At 45.1% G+C, this 26,764-nt stretch overlaps 2 protein-coding genes across 3 annotated transcripts in view; one reads left to right on the top strand and one right to left on the bottom strand.

The window, feature by feature from the left end:
* The window catches only part of NPR3 (natriuretic peptide receptor 3), a 55,241-nt gene extending 32,399 nt beyond the window's left edge, over positions 1-22,842 (bottom strand). The window contains exons 1-3 of one of the 2 annotated variants that reach the window (XM_081212980.1): positions 21,606-22,842; positions 13,208-13,330; positions 11,128-11,294 (exon numbers count right to left, since the gene is read on the bottom strand). In XM_081212980.1, coding sequence (XP_081069106.1) covers positions 11,128-11,294; positions 13,208-13,330; positions 21,606-22,323 — 1,008 coding nt within the window. In that variant the 5' untranslated portion in view covers positions 22,324-22,842. The remainder of the gene's footprint in view (positions 1-11,127; positions 11,295-13,207; positions 13,331-21,605) is intronic. The other variant, XM_081212979.1, reaches the window with a different exon arrangement.
* The window catches only part of TARS1 (threonyl-tRNA synthetase 1), a 215,234-nt gene that overhangs the window by 139,480 nt on the left and 48,990 nt on the right, over positions 1-26,764 (top strand). The window lies entirely within an intron of this gene.

Here is a 26,764-nt window from a genome sequence, read left to right as displayed (position 1 = left end):
AGGAGCTGGAGGCAGTGTGTGGCAGTGGTTCTACTCTTAACTATAGAGAGCAGCACTGGAAAATTTTTCTCAACCCCATGGCTATTAGGCTGTAAGGTTCCTCAGGGGTCTATTCCAACCCTTGTGCTATGAAACCACTGAAAGCTGTCATCTGGAGATTTGTAGCACAATATCATTAGTATGCTGACGGCATGCAGCTCTACCTCCATGCCATATAAATCAGCAAAGGCTGTACCAGCTACTAGACAAGTGGGGCTGGAGCCGGTGGTGGGCTGGATGGGAGCCAATAAACCAAGGCTGAAAATGATTAAGAGGAAGGTGCTGTGGGTAGGCAGTTCTCACGTTAGGGAATTAGGCAGGCAGCCTGCTCTGGGGATGGTTGCACATCTGAAGGAGCAGGTGTGCAGTCTCCTTGATACCAATCTGTCACTAGAGGCTCAAATGGCTTCTGTGGCAAGGGATGCTTATGCTCCACTACAGCTGGCTAGTTCGCTGCAGCACTTCCATTTGGACTACTTCAATGCACTCTACATGGGGCTACGCTTGAAGATGGTCTGAAAGATACAGTTGGTGCAGAATGTGGTTGCCAGGATAGTGAGTGGGGCAGTAGAGTTGGACCATTCATCAGTATCCCCGTGTGTCCTGTTTCAGGCCAGGTCCCAGCTAGAGAGGGTCCACAAGGCCCACAAGCATTCCAGGGACTGGGCAAACAGCTAGCAATAAAGGCAAGGGCACAGGCCAAGGACAAGAGGCAGTACACAGCATGGCCACACAGATAGGTGTTCAGGCCAGGTGTGTAGCTGATGGAAATACAGCTCTTCTACCCAGGTACTTTTGAACTGGAGCTGCTGGAACCATACCAGGGTCCTGCTGAATTCTACCACTTGTTATCAGAGAGAGGTCTCCTCATGGGGAGGACCTTGCCTCCGAAGGAGTCTTTTCCTGAATTATGGCACTTCTTTTTATGGGGCAGGTTTCCACCTCTCATTTAAGGAACTGTTGTTCACGTGGGCTTGGGGACCATTCAACCTCAGCTTCTTGGACAACACTCCCTGCCTCTCTGGTTCAAAAGCTCTGACTCTGAGGTGCTTTTCAAATGTATTTTACATTGTTTTAAATCCTGTGTTGTTTTACATTGTGATGTAAAGCTCTGGGCTTCTTCAGGGAAAATGTATAGGTAAAAATCTAACCAACAGTATCTCAAAGAAACAAAAATCAAAACCAAATGTACAGTGGTGCCCCGCAAGACGAATGCCTCGCTAAACGAAAGGGTTTTCCATTTTTTTGAGCTGCTTCGCAAGACGAATTTCCCTATGGGCTTGCTTCGCAAGACAAAAAACGAAAACATCTTGCAAGTTTGTTTCCTTTTTCTTAACACCGTTAATACAGTTGCGACTTGACTTCAAGGAGTGGTAGCCTTTTTTGAGGTTTTTGAAGACTTTGGTGATTTTTGAAGCTTTACCAAAACTTCTTTTAAACTTTTAAAACTTTTTTTGGGGGGGTTGGATTTTGGGTTGGGGTGTTTGGAATTCAAGGACTTGGTGTTGAGGAGGGGTTTGCAAGAATCTGGAAGCTTGTGTGGTTTTTTTCTGCATTTTTATGATTTTCTGTGACCATTGGGCCACTCTGCTGTTTTTTTAAAAAAAATCTGATTTGAATTTCTGTGTGGTGGGTGGCTGGGGGGACAGTTGAGGAGGGGGTTCTTCAGCAAGAAGCAAAGAGTGGAAGAGGAACCTTCTTCGAGTTGTCCCCCAGAGTCTTAGAAAATGTACTGTACACTTTGTTGATTTTTAAATGTTTTTCTGTCATGTTTAGAAACTTAATTTATTGTTCCTTCAATTTTTGAAATGCTCTTTACAGTATGTGTGACTTTAAAGAGCACTTAATAAACTCTTGTTGTACCAAATTTGGCTTTGTTTGGACTTTTTTTGACCATAGGAACGCATTAATTGAATTTCAATGCATTCCTATGGGATTTCGTGCTTCGCAAGACGAAAAATTCGCTAGACGAAAAAACTTGCGGAACGAATTAATTTCGTCTTGCGAGGCACCACTGTATGTCATTTGATTCTGAAAAGGTTGTAGTTTCTGTTAACTAAGAAAAACAGAACCAGCTTCTGCCCTTGGTAAATTTATACAGTGTCTTTTGGATAAGAAAACAAACAGTGGGGTACTTATATTTTGAAGAGAGCATGGCATTATTGAAGCTACTATACATACACCCTATCTAATCCATGGATTAAAATCTCTTATGGGTGCCCTGTTATGTAAAGTTCAGTAATAGTAATCTAGAGGGAACCAGATTTATGCAGTTGCTTAAGATACTGTTCACCTTCCTCTACAAAACAATCGACTATTGAGAAGAAATTTCATACGCTCGGGGCCAGATTCTGTAAGCTTTACGTATGCAGGGCATGCCAACTTGGGAACAAACTTTTGTGCTATAGATTTGTGCAGTTTTGGTGTTTACTTTTAACAATAGCTATCTCAGGGCTTAAAGCTGGAGTCATAAAATGACAGTTTGTAATTTTACCACCAGCTAAGGTCTATGTGGGTGAGGCTACACTTGGCTCCTGCCTGTAATGCATCATGCTTCTGAATTAGTGAATTAGGCTGCAAACATAACCTCACATACCTGGGAGTAAGCTTCACTGAATTCAGTGGGACTTACGTCTGAGTAGGTATGCTTAGAATTGTAGCTTTATGTAAATTTCCAGGATCACAAGAGGAAAATAATGGAACCATATAATATATTAAGAAACTTCCATCAGAATCAGAAGACATCCTTTTTTCCTATCTCTATGGGATTTTAGAAAGGCTATATTACCACCTGTCAGGTAAATGGGAATAGGCAGGAGTCAGCAGAAGAACTGAATTACGGTCCAGTTTCAGGAGGCCTGCCTTTCATCTTTCCTCCTAGTTTGGCTTGTTGAGTCAATACAGTTCAAAGTTAAGGTGTATTTATGATGGCAGCTTACTACCATTGGAATTGTCCCCCCATTGCATGTTATTAGCAGTAGTTTGAGGTTACATTTTACTGTGTGATTTAAGAGAACATAATGCTATTTCCACTGTGTTGCTAATAATAATAATAATAATAATAATAATAATAATAATAATAATAAATTTTATTTATATCCCGCCCTCCCCAGCCGAAGCCGGGCTCAGGGCGGCTAACAACAATCAGTCAAATAATCACACAATCTAAAATATTTCATTATAAAAATTAATTAAATCAAATTGATGGCAACCAATTAAGCAAAATTCTGTGCAGGTTGCCAGAGGAGGGAGTCAGGCTGTGCCCTGACCAAAAGCCTGGCGGAACAACTCTGTCTTGCAGGCCCTGCGGAAAGATGTCAGGTCCTGCAGGGCCCTAGTCTCTTGTGACAGAGCATTCCACCAGTTTGGAGCCGCAGCCGAGAAGGCCCTGGCTCTAGTTGAGGCCAGCCTAACCTCTCTGAGGCCTGGGACCTTGAGGATGTTATTATTTGCAGACCGTAGATTTCTCTGTGGGGCATACCAGGAGAGGCGGTCCCGTAGGTACGAGGGTCCTAGGCCGTATAGGGCTTTAAAGGTTAAAACCAGCACCTTAAACCTGATCCTGTACTCCACCGGGAGCCAGTGCAGCTGGTATAATACCGGATGAATGTGCTCTCGCAGCGAAGACCCCATAAGGAGTCTCACCGCGGCATTCTGCACCCGCTGGAGTTTCTGGGTCAGTCTCAAGGGCAGCCGCACGTAGAGCGAGTTACAATAATCCAGTCTGGAGGTGACCGTCGCATGGATCACAGTGGCTAGGTCAGGGCGAGAGAGATAAGGGGCCAACTGCTTAGCTTGGCGGAGATGAAAAAATGCCGCCTTTGTTATAGCTGTAATCTGCGCCTCCATAGAGAGGGAGGTATCAAAGATTACACCCAAACTCTTAACGGCCGTTGCTGGCAATAATTGCACCCCCGCAAGAGATGGGAGTTGCCCCCTCGATCCCATATCATCCCGCCCCAGCCAGAGGACCTCTGTCTTCGAAGGATTTAACTTCAACCGGCTCCCACGTAACCATCCAGCCACAGCTTCCAGACATCTGGTCAGTGTGTCTGGGGCCGAGTCAGGATGGCCATCCATCAACAGATAGAGTTGGGTGCCATCAGCATACTGATGGCAACCCAGCTCAAAACTCCGGACAAGCTGGGCGAGGGGGCGCATAAAGATGTTAAAAAGCATCGGGGAGAAAATCGCACCCTGAGGCACTCCACACACCAAGGAGTGGCGTGATGACAATTCCCCCCCAAGCGCCACCCTCTGTCCCCGACCAGAGAGAAATGAGCGCAGCCATTGAAGGACTGTGCCCTGGATCCCCACGTCGGCAAGGCGGTGGTCCAGGAGTTCGTGATCGACCATGTCAAAGGCTGCTGACAGATCTAGAAGAATCAGCAGCCCCGACCCGCCTCGATCCAGCTGCCTGCGGAGATCATCTGTTAGGGCGACCAGAGCCGTCTCGGTCCCATGACCAGCGCGGAAGCCGGACTGGAATGGATCCAGAGCAGATGTTTCATCCAGAAACCTACCAAGCTGTTCAGCAACCGCTCTCTCAATCACCTTACCCAGGAATGGAAGATTCGAGACCGGGCGGTAATTGGATAGATCTGAGGGATCTAATGATGTTTTCTTTAAGAGCGGACGCACCACCGCCTCCTTCAGTTCCCCTGGGAATATCCCGGTGCCAAGGGACAAATTGATGATATCCCCCAGGGGGCCCCGCACCTCGTCTGGACACGCTCTAATCAGCCATGACGGGCACGGGTCAAGAGGACAGGTGGTGGGCTTTCCAGCTTGGAGGAATCTGTCCACATCGGCTGGAGATATCCGGTCAAAGCGGTCCAATACTGGACCCGAGGACAGTCGAGGGGCCTCCAGTTCCTTTATTGTATCCAAATTGGCAGGGAGGTCATGGCGGAGCAACAGGACCTTCTCCGCAAAAAAGCTCGCAAATGCCTCACAGCTGTGTGTCAGATTGTTATTTAAATTTGGCTGTCCTTCAAGGGACATTAAAGACCGAATTATACTAAATAATTGCGCCGGGCGAGAGCTAGCGGATGCAATGGAGGCCGAGAAGTAAGACTTCTTAGCGGCCTTCACTGCCATCTCATAGGTTTTCATAAAAACCCTATAAGATGTTCTTGAGGCTCCGTCACGGGCACCCCGCCATACTCGCTCTAGCCGTCTGAGGTCCCGCTTCATTTTCCGAAGCTCCTCGGTAAACCAGGGAGCCCGGTTTCTGCGGGGTCGCAGAGGGCGCTTAGGTGCAATCTCATCGATGGCTGCCAGGAGCTGGGTATTCCAGCCCTCAACAAGCTCAGTCAATGAGTCGCCAGGGGGAGTAAGGTCCCGCAAGGCTTGACGGAATCTATCCGGGTCCATCAGCCTCTGCGGGCGAGCCCAAATCGGCTCGCCACCTAAGCAGGGTGGGGGTGGAAAGTCAATCCTAGCTTTCAGAGCGTAGTGATCAGACCATGGCACCTTCATCGAAGGAGACATGATCACATCTATACCGGCACCAAAGATCAAATCCAGCGTGTGGCCTGCTTGATGTGTGGGGCCCGAAACAAACTGGGAGAGCCCTAGTGTCGCCATGGAAGACACCAGGTCCAGAGCCTGTGAGGAGGGAGTGGCATCAGCATGGAAGTTGAAGTCTCCCAATACCAATAGGTTAGGGAACTCCAAGGCCCAGCCGGCCACCGCCTCCAGCAGGCCTGACAGGGTGGCTGCTGGTGCGCTAGGTGGCCAGTACACCAGCCAGACAGCCAAGCTCTCCTCGGAGCCCCACACTAGGCCAACACATTCAATGCCGGGGATCGATGGCGATGGTAGAGCTCTGAAAGAACAATTTTCCCGGATTAATACTGCCACCCCTCCCCCCCGGCCCACAGTCCGTGACTGGTGGAAGACGGTGAAACCCGGGGGCGCCATCTCTCGTAAGGTAACAGTTACCCCTTCGCGCACCCAGGTCTCCGTCACACAAGCCAGGTCGACTCCCTGCGAGATAAAGAAATCTCGCAGGGTAGCGGTTTTGTTGCCTATAGACCTGGCATTGCACAACACCAGTGAAGGAGGTGAGTAATCCTTGCTCACCCTACCCTCGTCTCTCGGGATGGGGCGCAGATTGGAAGGGGTACGAGCATATCCGTATCTCGATCCCCTTCGCCTATAACATCTGCAGATGGCTCTCAAGAACTGTTAACAACTCTCTGTCCTTCTGAGCAGAGTTCCTATTCAAGGCCAAGGTTGTAATTTTTTGCACCAAGGCAGAATAAAAAACTGTAAATCAACTCTTCATGCTTTTGTTAGCAGGACTTGAGATAACATACACACAATTATGAACAAATGCAGCAGCTCTCATTGACAATCTTTCCTATTGCGCTGTTTTCAGAATGGGAAATCAAACACAAGTGTGCTTATTTATTGTGGTCACATGGTCACCTAATATTAAAGGACCCTGACAGAGCCGGGTGTTTCAGGTGAGAATACTGTCTAGAGTTAATATTTTTGGGGTTTCCCCATCAGGCACCAATTCAGGGCCTGTTCAGTTTTGCTGAAGATGGTTAACTGCAACAGTACACAGTTGTGGAGGCAGATATGCTTGGAGTGGTTACTTTGACTGTTTTTTGAAAATATAGCTCTTCAACCATTTTTCAAATATGCAAGTACAGTCATACCTCGGGTTGAAGTTGCTTCAGCTTGAGTGTTTTCGGGTTGTGCTCTGTGGCGTTCCGTTACTTCCGGGTTTCACTGTTCGTGCATGCGCAGATGCTCAATGACGTCACACGCATGCACAGAAGCGGCAAATCGCGCCCTGCAGAGACGCAGGCTGCGTTCTGCTCTGGATGTGAACGGGGCTCTGGAACGGATCCCGTTCACATCCAGAGGTACCACTGTATGTTGAATAAGACACTCGTGTTTAAACACAAACTTTAATGTCTTTTTTAGTTTCAAAAATTCACTAATGCAATGTAAAGTACAGGATGGATTCAGTAACTAACACATGCAACGAAAACAGACTAAGAAGTAGACTGATCCAGCCATCTCTACCCTGGGACCCTAATGCTGCAATATGGTATATTGTTATTCATATTTCTATGCCAACATCCTAATATAAATTTCCAGTACAGTTCTTGGGAGGTATGTAGATGGCCTTAAATTAGGTTTATTACTTGTGGAACTCCAAAGTGCAACATCCCTGTCTCCTCTCCCTTTTCAATGCTATGACTGAACTCCTAAGTTCTCTTAGGTTCACAACATATTCGTAAAGCACATTGACTCCCCCCCCCCAATATTCCTGGGAACTGTAGTTTGTTTAGGGAGCTGGGGTTTGTTGTTTGGGGGGGGACTACGGTTTGCACGATTATTTTAGGGTAAACCATGTGCTTAAAGTTTGCATTAAATGTATGGTGTAAATGTGACACCATACTGAGGTTGTTAACACCTGTAGCAGTTTAGCACTAAATGCTAGGAGGACAGCTACCATTCAAAGCAACATTTTCAGGCATCTTAGCAAAATATAGCATTATACACCTCTCCTGAGTGGCCTATCATGTTCTCACACAGACCATGTTCTGTATGGCTCCCGGCCTGGGCGGTGGGGCGGGGCAGAAGCTCTCCCCCCCCCCCTTGGTTCAAAAAAGAAAAGAAACCTTCACAAGTCCTAAGAAGTTTAATTACAATGAGGCTTTAAACCCAAATCTGTACAAAACAGATTTAAAGGTCTGCTGCTAAAAATGATTTGCATTTGGGGGGGCATTAGAAATTACTAGATGTACTGTGTCCCATTAACCTTTTGTGGAGGGACATACAAAATGGATTTTAGTTCCAAATGATTGCTTCCACTATCTACAACTACAAGGAGTTGGTAGACTTTCAATGAGGGCTGTGCCACATCTGACACAGAACTTTTATTCCTAACAGAGCTCCATAGAGGGTGTTCTCATGGGGAAAAAGAAGGTGAAACAGCCGAGATTACAGTTCAGTGCCTCTGAACAGGCAAAACTCTGGTGGGGTGTTTTTTAAAAAACAACAAAAACAAAATCCTCTGACACCCTGCCTGTCAAATGCTGCATTCAGCAGCTGCAATATAAAGCCAGTGTAGAGAATGGAAATTGCTGTAGTGGAAAAGTCTTGCACTAATACCAATGGGCAACTGCCTGGATTTAACACGGAATATTTGAAATCACTTGCTGAAAGTGTCTCTGAAACATCTAAGAACACTTCAGTCAGTGACATACAATGGAATATTTATCAAGGAACTTGGCATTTCTTAAAGGGTTTATTAAAAAACTTTACATGTGTCCCCGTTGTTATGTTTCATTATGTCCCATGCCTAAAATCTTCACAAGATAAAATGCTTTGGGGGTTTTCAGGAAGTAATTTCTCCCCTACAGAAAAGGGTGGTATCTAACTGGTGCCCTGTGCTGACAGAAGGCATCTGCAAGTGGACAGACAGGGGGGCAATTTTGTGCTATTTCCTCTCCCCCCCCCCAATATAATCCACCCTGCGGGTCTTAGGGGGCAGATTTTAAGGGACTGCAGGGGCAAAGCAGAAAATTCCCTCCCTCCCTTTGAATGCATTCCGTTAGCAGAGGGGCACCAATTGGATGCCACCCGAACAGTATACATTTCATTTTACTTTTAATGTTAAGGAAAAATGCAACAAAGTTATAATTTAAAAGCAGAAAACGGCAACAACGGATGTTACTGCTAATTGTTTTGGGCTGACCATTTTGAATCTCTAACCTGGAATTATCTTCCTCTTAATCACATTGCACAACAGCTGTTACTTACACTCTAGGAACCTAATCATTATTCATCTCCTGTAAAGATAGGCCTCACCCATGGATGGAGAACAACATTTTTTGCTCAAGCGCTGTTCATAACTGAAGCTGCAAGGGAGCTATGCCATAGCAGCAGGCAGGATAGCCAGGAAAGTACTTACAGCAATAGCCACAGGTAGGCTGCAGAGCCAAGCGGGCAAACATAATTGCCTAGAGATTTTTTTAAAAAATTAAATGACTCATAAATGGAATAAAATAAATGAATAAAAGAGAGATGTTTGGTGTCAGAACCTGGGACAGCGATTGTGGGAGATGGAGCCAAGCGAAGGCAAATGATCAGTGCCAAGGACAGGTAATCCAGTATATTACTCCAGTACTGACCTGAACTCTCATGAGGGCAAATATAACTAGGCAGGGCGGTCTGTGCCATAGGCCCCACATCCCTGGAGGAAATCAGTACTCAAAGAGATGCTTTGTTTTTGCAACCTGCCTTTGACTGAAGTGGTGTGTTCTGCTGCCTCAGGGACTGGCATGCCGTTGTGTGTGTGTGTGTGTGCAGCAGAATGCAAAGAGCTGAGATAAGTTCTGGGGTGGAGTCTTTGGTATCAAGTGATACAGGCAGGAAACCATGATTGGGAGCCAGAGGATAAAAGAAGCAAAGTCCCTGGGGATTAGGGACAGACTGCTGTCCTTCTCTTCATCTCAGGAAGTCTCCACCAGAAGAACTGCCTCAGTGGCTGCTTCCTGAAATGTTCCAGATACAAGGTCTTCCTCAGGTTTGTTATTATTATTTAGTTAATTAAATTTATATACCACCCTTTATCTGAGGATCACAGGGCGGTTTACAGTATAAACCTCCTCTGTTATGTCCTCCCCTGATGCAGCACTAACTGTCTCTGTCTGGATTGTAATGGTTCTAGGGGTTGCTTGTGTGTAAATCAACGCCACCCTTGGCTGGTTGCCTGAATGAACCCTTTCTGTCTGGACAGCCACGCGCCCGTGGCTGTCTCAATCGCTGGCAGAATCCGTTAGTGGGCGTTTCTTGAACTTCTTCCAGCAAAGAAGCTCTTTGACACCTAGTCTCCGCCTAGCTTCCCTGCGCGGAAGCCTTCTGCGCAGGGAGGGTGTGGGCATCGGAGGACCCGTGCTCTCCCTGCTGGTCCCCGGCGAGGAGTCTTGGAGCCACCTCGCCGATTCCCCCATCTGCCCCCCTTCTCCACTGGTGCTACGCTGATTTCCTTCCCCAGAAGATGTGCTGCTTCTCTCCCTCCCGGGACGCTCTCTGGAATCCCTCTGGAGCCCTCCCTCTCCCTCTGGCTCCGATGGCAGTTCCCTGACATGGATCCAAGACCACGACAGCAGTATTAGATACTCCAATACTGATATTTCTGGGTTCAGAATAGTTGTGAGTGCAAAACAGCTCTTTTCAGAATATTTTGATAAACTGGAAGATGTTTCTGTAACACAATTAAGGAAGTAAAATGCAAATCTCACAAGCTGCATCTGAGAAACCTTGTTTCTCCCCCTTCACTTTTTATAGGTTCCATATTTTCCCAGTGTACCTTTGCATGAGCAGACATAAATGCATCTAAAATGCACCTTAACTAATATAAAGAGAGTGAGAGAAAGAGATGCAGAGATCATCAAGAAGAAAAATAATGTTACAATGGCAAAACAAGACTTCTCAGATTTGGTCTGAGAGTCTGTTCAAGTCAAGTTCATTCAGGTACTTTGCAATAGAACCCAGCTACAACTACAGAGAAAGGAGTGAGAAAAGGTCTCAAGTGGAGGAAAAGATTCATGGCATGGTTTATGTTCCCCAGTATCATCCATCAACACAAGTGGGAAGGAATGCAGTTTGTTGATTGACTGCAATAAATTATTTGATAAGGTGAGGACAGGACAAGGAGCTAGAGGATAACTTGGTTCTCTGCTGGAATGGCTTTTGAGATAACTCAGGGAAACCTGGAGCTAAATGGAAAACTAAGGAAGTCCTGACACAGAAAAACAGTAAGGGTTGCAGAACCAGTTTCTTCACCACATCATCCCTTAAAAGCCTCATGATGAGCAAGACAGATGAAGATGAAAGGAACTCTGTTCCAGATGACTGTGAACAAACAGAAAGAGCAATTTTCACTTGCAAGTGGGGTTGCTTTTTTTAAGGCTACCAGGAAAAGTGTTCTGAAAAAGTAGCTGAACACTCCGACAATTTGGTCCAATTCAGAAAAGGCCACTTTGTCACCTCTGATTTAATTAGGAGGGTGTTTTTATGATGCCAAAAGCTCTAGCCTCATAATCGGGCACTTACGTAATCATCATCATGGATTCCTTGTTTCTGTACAGAACTTTTCACCTCCATGGCAAACTTCTCAAATTCAGGTTTCACTGTCCTCAGTAGTGTGACTGTCTGGAGGGATGAGTACGCCTGCTTTGCTTCAAGGTCGTATTTGTCTCCTCTCTTCCATGAGCCATTACCTAAGGGAGAAATAAAAATATTTACAATTCCAAGCCAGTTACCATAAAGAGCTCGTTTTCCCCCTTTCCTCCTGCTGTATTCCCCATGTGTTGCTGGGGGTAGCCAGAGATTTAAAGGATGTTGTCCTGCTAACAAAGGCGCACAATCCACCAAACTTAAACACTTTTAAATCACACTTATTACCTATGAGAGCATCAAACACATGATCAAATCTCTCCCACTGAAATTAAATGTGAATGGATTGTACCCTACATGATTCATTAATGCAGGTTTGTTTAAAACAAAAGGCTACACACTGTACTGCAGAAAAAGGAAGCATGCTGTTTTCAAGGGTGAGATGTGTGGCAAATGTCTGACATTCTTTACAGGAAGTTCAGGACAAAAATGAAATGAAAACAAGCATAGCTCTTGGGACCTAAGAAAGGGAAACAAAGAAACATTTCCCTTTTTTTTGGGGGGGGGGTCCCAAGAGATATGCTTGTTTTTATTTCATTTTTTCAGCAATAACATTGTGCACTGGCAATACAGACAACAGAGTGCCACAACACACCTGCTATAATCTCCCTGGAAACCTAATTTTTACAACTGGAAATTTACACTAATGAATAAGAAAAAAGAATCAAAAAGAATTTAAGAGCGGAAAAGAGAAAAGAAAAATATGTCTAGAGGGGTGAGGTGGGTGGGGAGTGTGTCTGCTTATTGTGGTGGTTATATTTAGCAATTTGGGATGATTGTGTCTTTAAGAAAAATATTTCTTGTTGCTCTTATAATATAAGCCACCTTGAGGCTTTGCTGTTTCGTGATGAATTGAGCAAATAATCCACATCATTCCTCTACCTCCAGTCTAGTAGGATTCTATGAGGATGTTTGGATGAGCGTACCTTTGATTAATCAGTTGAGAAATGAATGAGCCCCTCAGTGTAAATCAGCAAACAAACCAGGACACATTCAGCTAACCATTGTTTCCTTATTTGAAATGGAAAACTATGGTTAAACAGCTCCAGAACAAGCCAGGCCTTTGAAATCACAGACTCGTAGAATGGGAAGTAATCTTTGAGGTCATGAAGATCAACCTCATGCTCATTATCTTGCCTGAGCAGCAAGAGGCTGCAGCAACATGTATGGATCAAACTTCCCATGTGATAATGTGGTTGTCCGATGGGGACACATGTTCAAATTGACACTGGCTTGGCATATGAAACATACTGGTGGTTCCAGACAAGTTACTGACTCTCAACATAAGCTATCTCACAGGACTCAAATCCAGCTCTGAACTTCTTGAGGGCAGAGGGGAAAACAAATTTAAAAATAAATAAAGGCTATCAGTTTTTCATACATTTCACAGAATCACAGAATTGTAGAGTTGGAAGGTACCCAAAGGCCATCTAATCCAACCCTTGCAATGCAGGAATCTCAACTAAAGCATCCATGACAGATGACCATCCAACCTCTGCTTAAAAACCTCCAATGAAAGAGTCCATTGCGTTTCAAGAGAGTCCATTCCACTGTTGAACAGAAAGTTCAACTGTCAGAAAATTCCTCCTTGTGATTAGTGGGAATCTCCTTTCTTGTAACTTGAATTCATTGGTTTGGGTCCTAACCTCTGGAGCAGGAGAAAACAAGCTTGCTTCATCTTCCACATGACAGCCCTTGAGATATTTGAAGATGGCTATCATATCTCCTCCCAGAGTTAGCTCTTTTTTGCGTCACCAATTTCTCTTTATACACTGAACTTTTAAAACCTTGCCCCCCCTTTCTAATTTCATAATCCAGTGGATACTAATAAGTGTTAGAAGAGACAATGCTATGTGGCATATTTTAAGACTTACAAACTTAAAGACTAAAGTGATCTTTAAAATGTTGCTTTGTTTATAAAAGCCTTGAACCCACCAGAGGAAAGAAACCACATTACCATATGATGAACTGTTGAAGAGTTCAATACTGAAGAAAGCATAGTCTCCATTGGTCATTCCTTGCCGATGTGCAGCCAACATGATGTTCCTTATTGCGTCACTGCTGGCACACATGATCACAACTGGTGAAAAGAAATGGAAAACACAGATAAGAAACTATTCCTCGAACTACTGGAAACAGATTGTCAAATTTATGTACAGCTGGAGATAAGGACATAAAATGCCTTCCAGTTGCTTTTCAAAATCTTGGATATAACAGCCAGCAACAAGGCTAGGGGTTTCAAAGGAAAATATAGCAACCAGTTTCATTGCCACTCTGCAGAAGCCCAGCTCCTAATTCTGCTAGGCTTATTTGAAATACCACCCGCGGTGGCCTATTATTGTCAGGCTTTTCATTGACATAATGTTTGTGGGGGTTTTAAACATCAATGTCATCATCCACATTTTAAATATTTCATGCAGTGGCATATTTTTTATTTATTGGAGGGAAGACTTAAATAGTTGGAACATTTAACAATACATAGTTAGGGGACGATCCAATTAAAGTTAAGCATTTTAAAATACCATTATAAGTATATGTTAGGATATTTCCTGGAAAGCATTTGAAAATACTTCACTTTGGCTGGATCATACCCATGATGTTTAGTAATGTGCAGAAAAGGAGGAGTGCTGTGTTTCTTAAGACTTAGGGTGGTAGTCAGCTACGATTTACTCAGAGTAGACCCTCTGAAATTAATGGACATAACTTAGTCATGCTCATTAATTTCAATGACTAAAAGGTAGTTGTGTACTCTTTCCTGGGCATTGTGAACTAGGCATTCCTAGATCGTAATGCTACAACCTTCTCCTTTAATCCAGCACTTTCCAACTTGGTTCCTTCCAGATGTTTTGGAAAACATAGCACTTGGCTGGGGCTGATGGCACTTGTAGTCTGACAGGCACCAGGCTGGGGAAGGCTGCTTTAATCTGAATAACTAAGATCAGTGATAACAAATCCCGTCATTCTGTAGAATGATTGAGTTACAGAAATTAAATTGCTAAAACTTCACCAGATCTAAATCAAGAGAACTGGAACATCTTCAAAAACCTGTGACATGGTAAGAAAAGTATTTTAGATTGTGTGAGAAAACCTGTCTGCTTTCGCCAGACGCTTTAAACCTAAAACAAAGATCACAACTGAAATCTTATCTGTGCTGAACCTAAAACCTAAAATGGCTACACGTGGAAAAGAACTGCCAAATTAATTAATGAAAATTGGCTTCATAATTTATACTTTGATTAAGTGAGTCTCTGCATTGACAGAATCACTAATCAGGGCAGTCAGTCTGCAGCAATGGCCATTGCTGAGTTGGGCAGGCAGAAGGCTGCTCATCAACAAAGAGGCAAACAAAGCAAGGCATGTAGGCAAAGAGGAAGCAAATGCTCATGGACCAGAAGGAATTTACAGGCCTTCTGCTAGCAGTAAGTAATGATAGGGAATCTATGGCACTCCAGATAATGTTGGACTACAACTCCGATCATATCTGACCAGTGGCTTGATGCTTTATAGGGCTGATGGGAACTGGATTCCAGCACCATCTGAGCACCACAGACTCTGGTGCAGAAGGCAAACTGCTCAGATTGAGGGGCAGTCTGAAGCCTCACAGGACAAAGTGAAACCCCACAGGTGCGCTGTGTTTGCTAATAGCTGCCGAGTCAATAGATGCAGTATCTCAATTTGGAAAGATGCATTGGCCACAACAGTCGAGAATGGCTTTGTAGGTCATCTAGTCCAATCTCCTGCTTGGTGCAGGCCTGTAGTTTAATCTCCTAACAAGCTGCCAGCTTCAGATGCACACATACAACTTATACAAGCAAAATCCAGCGCATGCATGGACCACTTTCTAGCTACAAACAAGTTTTGCTGGATTTCCTTCAAAAATACCCACTCAGTTCTAACCTATATATATTTAATCTGCCATTAAGTAAGCAGAATCAAAGTTATTCCTCAAGTATCAATTAGCAAGATTGACTAAAAGCACGGAAGAATTCAAGTATTGATAAATCATGCACAACAAACCACAGAAGAGCTAATGATATCAACTATCCACCATCACTGCAATTACATGTTCTCAGCTGATTAAAGTCATTATGTTATAGGTAGAGAGTGTATAGGACTATTTATTTTTGGTCATTTATAGAAGACCCCGATAACAAGGACACCCTGTGAGAAAGGCCCCAGTCACCATCCTCCAGTGTCTTGTGACTGGCATGTCCTGTTACCACAGTCACAGGTCCAGACTCATGCCCCTATTTTGCCTTTGGGTTGGTAACTAGGGGCCTTTTCAGGGAGCAGCACTGGGCCCAATATCGGCCAGTTGCTGATCCTTAACATGGGATTTACCTGCTGCTTCACCCCGTTGGGAGTTTTAATTGTGGTTGTTTGTTGGTTTTAACATGCTGTGGGTAGTCTACAGAAAAAAGCTGCACCAGCAGCGTAAAAGTATAGCTAATAATGTATAAATATGACTTGTAAAGCTTAGTCTTATATTCAAGACAATATTGTATAATAAAAGATAGTGCTTATCTATTTCTTAAAGGTAAAGGGACCCCTGACCATTAGGTCCAGTCATGGCCGACTCTGGGGTTGCGGCACTCATCTCGCTTTGTTGGCCAAGGGAGCCGGCGTACAGCTTCCGGGTCATGTGGCCAGCAGGACTAAGCCGCTTCTGGCAAACCAGAGCAGCGCACGGAAACGCCATTTACCTTCCCGCCGGAGCGGTACCTATTTATCTACTTGCACTTTGACGTGCTTTTGAACTGCTAGGTTGGCAGGAGCAGGGACCGAGCATCGGGAGCTCACCCCATCATGGGGATTCAAACCGTCGACCTTCTAATCGGCAAGTCCTAGGCTCTGTGGTTTAACCCACAGCACCACCCGCGTCCCTATTTCTTACTGACATATAAATGAGATAGTAAATGTGTAGTTAACTGAGGCTCAGTCTATACATGACAGCAGATTATTTCTGTAAACTGCAGTGTCTGCCCCAAAACATATACAGTGCATAGTGGGAGTAAAGGTCCTATTTTTAAAGCAAAGGGGCATGTGGTGGTCCTGGTGGGGCACTAATCGTTTCCCCATATGTGGTTAATCTTCCTTCAGTCTGTCTTTCCGGCTTTTCTCCAATATCAGAAATGAACTGGGGGAGGGGTGAGCACTTGGGGCCAGGAGATGCCATGATAGGGGTACAGAACAGCCTACTGTACAAAGAAAAGAGACACATTTACCCATCATTAAGATATGGCTCCTGGAAGGCTGCCCAAGAGGTCATGTAATGCCATCAGGGTGAAAAAGGTTCCCCCACCCCTGGAGGATGGGGAAGTAAGCAGCAGTCACATGGAAGGTTTTGTTCCCTTCATTTGTTCAGACTAAAAACCAACCCACATTTCAGTCCTTGTAACTGACTGGGGAAGACCCAGATTTGACACAGTATATCCCCCAATACTTACAGCTCAAGCCCTGGATTTTGTAATTAATTGTATCCACCATTTCCCACCCAAAATGTATATCACTAAAGATCACACTAAGAAATGATTATTAAATCCATTTATTGTATCTAAGTTTTCAACAGCAAGAACAACAACAAAATGTTTTCCAAGCTGTTTGTCTCCCAGTTGCTTGATTTTCTAAATTGATGAGCGTATTGCTGAATAAATGTGAGAGTCAGGAATCCATGTGCTCCCCTGATGGTTCCTTCCACAAAATGCCTTTGTTATTTATGCAATACTCAACGGGATCTCTCCAAGGTTGAGGGGGAAGAGACTCTATATTCAGCATGGCCAAAAGAAAACATCTCTCACACTCCTAACATAGGCAGAGTCACTATAAAAGAATGAAAGGTTAAGCATCAGATTTGTTGCTGTCCATCCAACATTTCCTTTTGGGTACGCTCATGGGGTTTTTGCATTCTTAAAATGAAAGACCTTGAAAAAGAGGCTGATTGCTAAGGAACTATTATATAGTACAACAACAACAGGGGATGCTTAAATCAAACAGGAGGGGTCCTTGGCTTGAATAAAAAGTTGAATTTATTCACTTTCCACAAAATACGATGGCTCAGTTTGCATGTAACGGTAAGCTATAGTTAATGGTTTACTGTAAATATTCCTTTCTGGGCTGTTAAGACTAATCTCTGCTCACACATGCAGGAAACAAACCATAATCCCTAGCTGAGAGTTATGTCTGATCCAGGGATTGAACTACAATGCGCAAACATGGCTCTTGTCTGATGGTGAAACTAGAAATGTGCTGGGAATTCCTTTTTGCTCTTGATATACAAGGCAGAGGTGGGTTGACATTTGCAGGAGCTACGAGAGGGAATTGGAAGAGGTGCTTAACCCTGCCCTGACCTCACTCTGCAACTTCCTGTTGTGTCTGCTTTCCCCCACTTCCTAGGAAAGCATGTCTTGGATGTCCTACTTGGGGTAGAGATGATAAGAATAAAGCTGGAAGGAGCAGGGAAAAGTTAAACACCCCCACTGCTCCACATCTCCCACTTCTCTACTGTATATGCCCCTCTCTCATGTTTGGACATCAAACACACAGCTGAAAATCCCATGTTTACTCTCAAATGTTTAGTTCCACCTTGAGCTAGCAATTTACAGTACACAGTACAGTATTTTAAAATACCAAAAGAAAGAAGACAATTTGTCTATTATAAGTAGACTTTGAAAGAAGTAACCCTAGTCACTGTCATATGAAGCAAGCCAATACCAGCTTTATAATCCAATGCAAGTGTCAGTCTGCCCCAATAAAGTATGTGCAAAGGTTTATAATTACGTAATCAAGAAGCCATTTGAACAAGATTCTAATGCAGACATAGCCCCTGCTTAGTCTATCTGCACAAGTGGAAATCTTTCATACAGACACTTGGGATTTTTTGTGGTGTGCTAGTGAGGCAGAGAAACATTTCAACAGCCCTTGACATCTCTATTCCATAGCCTACTCCACTCCCCAAATGTTACAAGAGGGTGTTTTATCTCAATTTATCTGCATCCTGCACCTGCAAGCTGATTTTTCTAGAATGACAATGCAGCAAACTTCTTTCTGCTGTACAACAGCGTAAAGTTACAATATGTAAATGTTCAACTGTTGCTTCAGAAGAAACACACATTTATAAATGAGAAGAGAGATGTGGACACGATCAGGAATAACTATGAGCCAGGGCATTTTTAATACATATCCCAAGGCAGTTCGGAAGTCAGGCTTTGTGGTGTCTCTTGTGTAACAGATGACAAGCAAATGCAATGAACAACCCAGAGGTATCAATCTGAAGTTTCGGTGGAGTATATCTCAATCCCCATTCATTGTAATTCTGACTCCTGTGCTTCCTGCTACCCCTGCTGAACTCAATAAGTCCAAAAGCCAACAGGGTATGACCTACCAGAGAACAACTTCCTACTCTGAATAAAAACAGGAAACACCACAGAAGATTAGACTCTGCGGCTATTGAGAGTAGTTGGCCTGAAAGCTCCAAACAAGAACTATTTGTAACTGACAGAAAAACAATAAAGAGAAGCACAGAAAATGTTATATCTTTAATACAATGTATTCTCCAAAATTGTATAACCTGCCCATATAGATTCTACATAGGCAGGTAATGAAATGTTGGATGAGTCAGCTTTTGAAGGAAGTGCAAGGGGAAATCCTGGCCCAGTTCCTTCACTGGCAAATCTAAACAAAGAAACAGAAAATGGAAATGAGAGAGGCTGGCATAGACAGGAACATTACTTTTGAGAAAGTTGCACAGGAAGTCAGGAAACAGAACTCTGGCGTTAACTCATGCTTGCTATATTATCTGGGGCATTCTTCTGACAGGATTGGCTTTCCTATTTTATTTTTTCATAAAAGGCATGCTGAAATGTATAACCTCAAGTTTATTCCCTTCTCCCCTGACCTTACATTCCCAAGACAACGACTGCTTCTACAGTCATGTGCTTCTCACAACAACGGCTTGGGTCACAATTCTTAGCAATCACACCATGCAATCACACCATGCCTGTCACACACAGTCCAGGTGCTATTAGCTGGAACTACAAGCACACATGCATACATGTTTTAGAAAGCCTTAATAAGCTTTTGCTAATACAAATCACAATAAGGCTACTCAAATGAGCATTGGGTCATGCTGCATCCAGGGGGTTCCTGTTTTCTCCATTTGAATACAGCCCACACTCAATCAAACTTACTGTGCTAGGGTCATATGAAGTGCTCCACATCAACAAAAATGCAATCCTTTCTAAATGATCCCTTCCAAGCAATTCCTGCTCAACTGCTTTCACAAACAGGACAGGAGAAAATGACCTAGTAGAAAACCAAACTCTGAAGGAGATTCAATCTTTCAAGAGCCTTGTATACCTACATTAACTGGGCAGAGGTGAGAACTGAACGTCCTCATTACCTCAAACTCAAAAGCTAAGGCACTGTACCAGATCTATGTATGCATATATCTGTACAAAATAATCCAGGAAAGTCTGCAGCACACTCAGACTCTACAATCCAGCTGCACCCATGATTTCCACTGTTCATATCTGACTCAGTCATTCACAGAGTGGGTGGAAAGGCATTCTTATTTCATACCACTTTCCATTATGTATGGACACAAGAGAAAGTGTGTAGCAAATCCCCTAACAGCATATGAAAAGCAGCAAAATATTTGAGTTTCAGCCAACTACGGCAAACTGAAGAGTAGGTCCTCTGGACTAATTTTAGTCTATTGATTTCAGTAGGTCTAATCTGACCTAGTTGGGTACAAGCCTTTTGTTTTTAACTTCTTGTAAGGGTTTGTTGTTGTTGTTGGCCTTTGCCCTGAAAGGAGGGGATATACATTTATTACATAAATAAGACCAGATCTAAGAATACTTGTGTGGAGGAAAGAGTGAGGAGTTGGGTTATGTGTCAGTCCATTCAGAAGATGCCTTGTTTAAACAAATCCTTGATGTCCATTGTTTATTCCTATCCATTCCTGATCCACCAATAACAGCCTGCAATATCCCCTATTGATCATCTGCCAATGTGCCTGCTTAGGAAATCCCATTTTCCCAGTGCATCTATTGCTATAAGAGGTGCTAGGCATACTGTGCTGCTTGTGGCATCATTGATGATAATACATTATTTTTGTGTCTTCATAATTTCTGAATAGTTTTTAAAACGGTTATTTAAAACTAGCCTTTAATTGTTTTACACTGTGTATGTTTTCAGAGGTTGAGTGTTCTCATGTGTACCAATGCTGTCCTAGCAATCATGCTGCCCTTCAATATGGAAAAAGCTAGTGAACAACTGCATAGTTATCACCTCTACCATAATTTCCACGAACTCTTTGCCATTTTAACATATAGTTCTGCAGCAGTTGAGCACACAGGCCCCAAATGTATATTTTTGTGTGGTCCCAAGCTCAATACAAGTCAATTGACAAGTTTTAATAGATTTGAATGCTGTTGTTAACTTTAATATATGCAAAGGAGAGGTTCCCCATTGATGGCAACCCTGGGAAAAGGAACAATAAAGCTGTAGCAGGGAGTGTAATGGAAAGAGTAGCTGAATCCTCCCAGGAACTGGGTGTATTTGACTGGAATGTAGTAGACCTCAATTCAAGTTACATCCCTGGTCTACGCAGGTTGCTCCCTGTTGGCCTCTGTTTCCCTTCTGTAAAATGGGAATAATAGTAGCCTACATCAGAGGGCCATTATGAAGATAGGTCAAACTGAACCCGGGACAAAGCACCCTGCCAATAAAATGATAACCTCTTTACTGAGCATGCATTCCGATTTTGTTTGCAGAGAGGTGTGATAACTGTCTCAAAACAAGTGCTAGCCAGTTTCCAGTGCCTTTCCCCTTCACTTTTCATATCGCAAAAAGCCGGCTCTCTGGAGAAAGCGTGTTTGTTACGCAGGCCCTCCCAACAATAATCGGGAAACCTAAATGTGTCTGTCTGTGACTGAATCCCACTCTGATAGTCTGGATGCGCTCCCCTGCCCCATTTTTTTTAAAAGTGACTATAGCTCTAAGCTGGAAATAGTTGAAGAGGTGCTGCCAGACTGAGATGCCGAATAACGCAAAGGCGTTATTTGAATGCATCCCAACATGCTAGCGCGCATCGCGGGGCGCAGATTCTCCGGGAGAGCGGCTGCCTCGGGCCAAGTCTCCGCTTTGCCCTAGGTGGTTGCGCCAAGCAGTGCGTAAAGAGGAGCGTGGCAGGATCCTTCCCGAGGGCCCTAGGACGCCCCTCCGGAGTTGCGCGCTGCTCCTTGCGCACTCTCCTCCAGGCGTTGCGCTCACCCACCCCCAGCCGGAGGAGCCTCGTTGGGCTCCGGGTAAGGGCAGCTCCCTCCGGAGGTCACTCCCGCGCGCATCCTCACCTTTCTCGCCGCCCTGGATGGCGCGCACCACGTCCTCGGCGTACTTGGCGCTCTCGTCGAAGGCGAAGTCGTCCAGGTGGAAGCCGGCGTCGCGGAAGACCACATGGACGCCCTCGGCGGCGAAGAAGCAGCTGCGCTGCTCCTTGTCTTCGTGGTAGACCAGCAGCACCCGGTTCCAGTTGTGGTGGCGGAAGAGCGCCAAGAACATCTCGCCCATCTTGGCGTAGCCCGGCGACACCCGGGTCAGGTGCGAGTACTCGCCCGTCTTGGTGCCGAAGCCCGCGGCCAAGGCGCCGGCCGAGATCATGGGCAGGTTCCAGTGCGAGGCCAGGCGCGCCACGGGCGCGGCCGCGTACTCGCACACGGGGCCCAGCAGCAGGTCCGGCCACTGGCCGCTCAAGGCCACCATGTCCACCAGGCTGAACAACGCCCCGTTGCCGCAATCCGAGTCGTTGTAGAAGAGCCGGAACTTGTAGCCCGCCGGCAGGAGCGTCCCGTTCGCCTCCAGGCGCCGCACCGCGTACTCGACGGCCGGCTTGACCCGCGCCAGGGAAAACAGGTACGCGTTGTCCTTGGGGAGAAGCACCAGCACCCGCAGCGCTTTCTCCTCCGCCTCCTCCACGCCCGGGCGGCTGCTGCTGCTGCTGCTGCCGCCGGCGAGGAGCAGCCAAGCCATCAGGCTGCAAGAAAAGCAGCCGAGGAAGAAAAAGGACGGCATGGTTGCGACGCAAAAGGAAAAAGAACTCGGAGAGGGGTGGGAAAGCACTCCTGAATGCACGGGAACTACGTACCCAAAGATGCGAGAAGAGCGCGCGCCAGTTGGGAAAAAACCCCCAAGCAAACCCTGCAAAGTTTGTATGGATCCAACAAGGAGCGCCTCGTCTTTTCTCTCTCTCTCCCCCTCTCGTCTTGATGCCTAGCAGGGAATGTGTTGCTTTTTCTTTTTTAAAAAAGGGGGGATGTTTTGCAACTCAACTACAACTCTCCCGCGACTTATCCCTGATGCTGCGAGGGTAGCGGGGGTGCCAAGAGCATCTCCTTCTTCTTCTTCTCCCTTTTCTTCTTCCTCCTCCCCCTCCTCTCCCGTCCCCCGTCTCTCTGCCTCCTGAGTGATCTCGGTGGACCTCCGTTGCTCCTCCTGGTCTCATAGCCTCTGTTTAAATAGGGTGGCAGCAGCCCGCGCGCCTGGTCGCCACACACATGGCGCGGCGAGGCCGGGTTTGAGCTGGAGGTGGGGGGGTGCGTGGGAGGAGACCGCCATTGACGCCCCTTGCCTGCCGGTGGCCCCGCCCCCTGCTCTGCCCCGCCCCCCCCCTTGGCCGCAGCGCGCGCCTCCGGACGCCCTATCGGGCCTCCGCCACTTTGTTCTGGGCTGCAGAAACGAGGACGACCCGGTAGGCAAACGGCGAGGAAAGGGAGCCGCGATTTCCCCTCCTTCTTCCAGGAGAGGGGGGTGGGTGGGTGGGTGTGGGGTGCGGCATGCCTGCGTGCCCCGAGGGTTCGCAGATCGAGGGTGCTGCAAACTTGTGCATGGAAGTCCGAGCGACTGCACCGACCCCAGTACGACTTCACTTGAAATGCATGGGATTGGAAAGGTCCGTTGCAAAGTTTCACGGGGCGCTGCTTTGCACAGCGGCATGGATGCAATTAGGTGCAGGGCAGCAAAGAGGGGGCGGACTTTCCTAGGCTTAAAAGCTGCATTGTATGCAGATGTTCGGATTGCAATGAAGTCAGTCTCTCTCTCTTTCTCTCTCTCTCATCGGTCCTCCCACTTTGAACTATGGCCTGCTTCGCGGATCAGCGGGGCTGGTTGCTAGCTTGTTTACGAGCCGAGCAAAAACAGTAGGCGTGCAGTCAGGGGATGCGTGTGCCTCTTCAGGGGAACAAACGGCCAGCACACAATGCTGGCTAGGGGTCCCCAAGGAGTAGGTACCACCTTACGAGTACCACCTTACAGTGGTACCTCGCAAGACGAATGCCGCGCAAGACGAAAGAGTTTTCCGTTTTTTGAGTCGTTCCGCAAGATGAATTTCCCTATGGGCTTGCTTCGCAAGACAAAACGTCTTGCGAGTTCTTGCGAGTTTGTTTCCTTTTTCTTAAAGCCACTAAGCCGTTAATAGCCGCTAAGCCGCTAATAGCCGTGCTTCGCAAGACGAAAAAACCGCAAGACGGAAGAGACTCGCGGAACGGATTAATTTCGTCTTGCGAGGCACCACTGTACCTTGGGAAGAAGGACTAGGACTCCGGAGCTATAGCCGTAGTTCGTAGCTGTACACATTTAAAGAGTATCTGCTTCCCGCCACCCTCCGGCTCCCCCATGAGGACTAGAAACTTACTCTTCTTTAATATTTGCATGAATGTTTTTGGATGTAAAGACTTTCACATTTCTGTTATTTGCATACAAGGAAGTCCTCTATTAATTTGTCACCTGTTTCTTTCCTTGGTGATCACTCATAGCCAAGTAAGATTGCCTTCCATGGACACGGTTTTAACAGCAAGTGACCGTGGAGGCCGATTCTGGATCCACACGTCCTTCTACAGTGGGGACATAGGTTTCTGGGCAGGAGTTGATCACGGTGAGGGTTTGCCAAATGTGCCTTCTTCTTAGCACATTTCTCACTTTCATCCTGAGTTTGAGCATCTTCAAAGTCTATGACACTTTGTACAGGCTGTTCTCGAATTGGAGCACTTGCAGGCCAGTGTTTCCCAATTGTCAGTGTTTATGCTACATTTTTTAAAGATTTGCCTTGAGAGAGCCTTTAAACCTCTTTTGTTGACCTGCAGCATTACACTTTCCATGTCCCGCCCAGTGGCTAGACCACTGAGAAAAGGATTTCTGACTACAGTACATGAGACTGGTCTGATCCAGCAGGGCTCTTACTTTCTTCATTTCAGTGAGATGGACATGTAAGTAAGGTATGCTTTGGAAACATTTCCGCACATGATAATATTTAATTTTATTTCATTAGAATATTTATACTTCCTATTAGAAGTTCAAATGTCCCTTCATCCTATTAGATTTCAGGGAAGTTTACATGGAATCATATACAGTGCAACACAAAAATAAAGATCAGTATGTATTTAAAACATTTATCACTTTGTAGATTTATCATGTCTTGCGATATATGGGGTTTCCTCCGCCTGTTCACATGCAATGAGGAGTCACTATCCTGACTTTTTGATGGCAGTGCTGATTTGTCACCTGCAACCAAGACCAAGGCGTCAAGCACAATCTAAGTGATTTAATTGAAAGCAGCCTCAGTTGCAAGCTACACTTCACTGTAAATGAGGTCGCTGCGTTAAGGAAGGCATGGCTGTAACAAGAATCCACTCTATTGCCAATGTTCAGGCTAAGTATCAAGTATACCGCATTACATTTGGTTGCAAATCCCACATGTTGTAGACTAATTGAATGATTCCAAATTTTATAAGAGGAGCTGGAAGGATAAGATATATTCTGCTTTTTGGATTTGACAGGGAAAATCCAGCAAGATAATTCAGTCCCTACAGAAAGCACACACATAGTGCTTCTTTCCAATATGCATCTCTGTGTAGCAAATCTACTCCATGGAGAAGGTTTGTGTACAAGAGAAGTCTGAGCAGCTCCACAATTTACAGAGCAAACAGTTTCCTGCTATAAAGAAACATGGCTGCTGAGTGGCATTTTTGACATTTTCGGTATTTATTGTGTATGAATGACATTTTCAGTGTTTATTTTCGGCAAGTTTCTAATTAAAAGCAGCATGAAAGTGAGTCTCCAAGTGTTTCCTTTCCCAGTTGAAAGAGCTTGTGTTTTATTTTTAAATCAGCATTTTCCATGAAGGAAAAAACAAAACATTTGGTTTTGAGTACATTTAGAATGATGTTCTCTAAGCAACAATTCTCAAACTGTATCCTATTACAATTTATGGAAAACATGGGGGAATGTGTTGCTGGCTTTAGTAGGATATTAATTAAGTTGTTGCAATGTCACCTTTCCAATATGCACAAAATGCCCAAAGCACTTCACAAAAATGAAAAATGATGGGAGTCCATTGAAATCAACAGAAGTACTCCTGAGTAAGTTGTTTGACTACTGGTACGTAATTAAGGCAGTAGCAATCCAAGTCCCTTGTAGCTGGGAGTAAGCCCAATCAGTTCAATTGGGCTTACTCCCAGCTACAAGGGTTTTACTCAGTAAGATACAGGATTGTACTTTTAAAACATTCACTAAGAAGGAATGCTTCATAAAAATCATCATATGGTGATTTGCCAATTTCTGATAAGGAAGAACAATGTGCCACACAGCCATTTACCAGTTATACTGAAGTCAGTTATGTGTTGCAGTGGAAATCAATGCAGTTCCTTGTGCCAGCATTACACAGACTGGTTTATTTATATTTTGTTAGAAGTCAAAAAATCTAGGTTCTTTTACAGATATCTTGTTGCAATGGCCCAAGAATCCCTGCAAAAATTATTTCATTTATTCCCTTATTTTAGATGGTAGAGGGTTTTCAGAAAATAATCAGCTCTGGAAAAACTTTCTGTGGACAGGGCAGGTGGCAGGAAAGGGAATTACTACAGCTTGCTGCTGTAGCGATTCAGCCTCACCTCTTAAGAAATCTACAGAAACAGAAAACTCTGCACCCTCCCAGAGCTTACAATGTTCCAGATTCTATGCAAAGTAGTATCCCCCCAAATTAAAGTAAACTGGCAGTCTAGGAAGATTAGATGGTTCTATTGTATCAAATACCTCTGGGAGGTCTTTGAATATTAGTGTGGTCACACTCCTGCCCAGTTCCACACAAGGATCGTCAGCTAGGCAATTCAGTCATTAACCTCACTCTGAATTAGTGTTTACCAAAGGGGGCTGTTTTTGAATTATGGTGCTGGAGGAGACTCTTGAGAGTTTCCATTCTTAAGGAAATCAGCCCTGAGCGCTCACTGGAAGGACAGATCCTGCAGCTGAGGCTCCAATACTTTGGCCACCTCATGAGAAGAGAAGACTCCCTGGAAAAGACCCTGATGTTGGGAAAGATGGAGGGCACAAGGAGAAGGGGACGACAGAGGACGATATGGTTGGATAGTGTTCTCGAGGCTACCAGCATGAGTTTGACCAAACTGCAGGAGGCAGTGGAAGACAGGAGTGCCTGGCATGTTCTGGTCCAGGGGGTAACGAA

Source organism: Podarcis bocagei (assembly GCF_964188305.1).
Source record: "Podarcis bocagei genome assembly, chromosome: 11".
Lineage (NCBI taxonomy): Eukaryota > Metazoa > Chordata > Lepidosauria > Squamata > Lacertidae > Podarcis > Podarcis bocagei.
The sequence above is the reverse complement of the archived record's forward strand: the minus strand, read 5'-3'. Positions and strand labels throughout refer to the sequence as shown.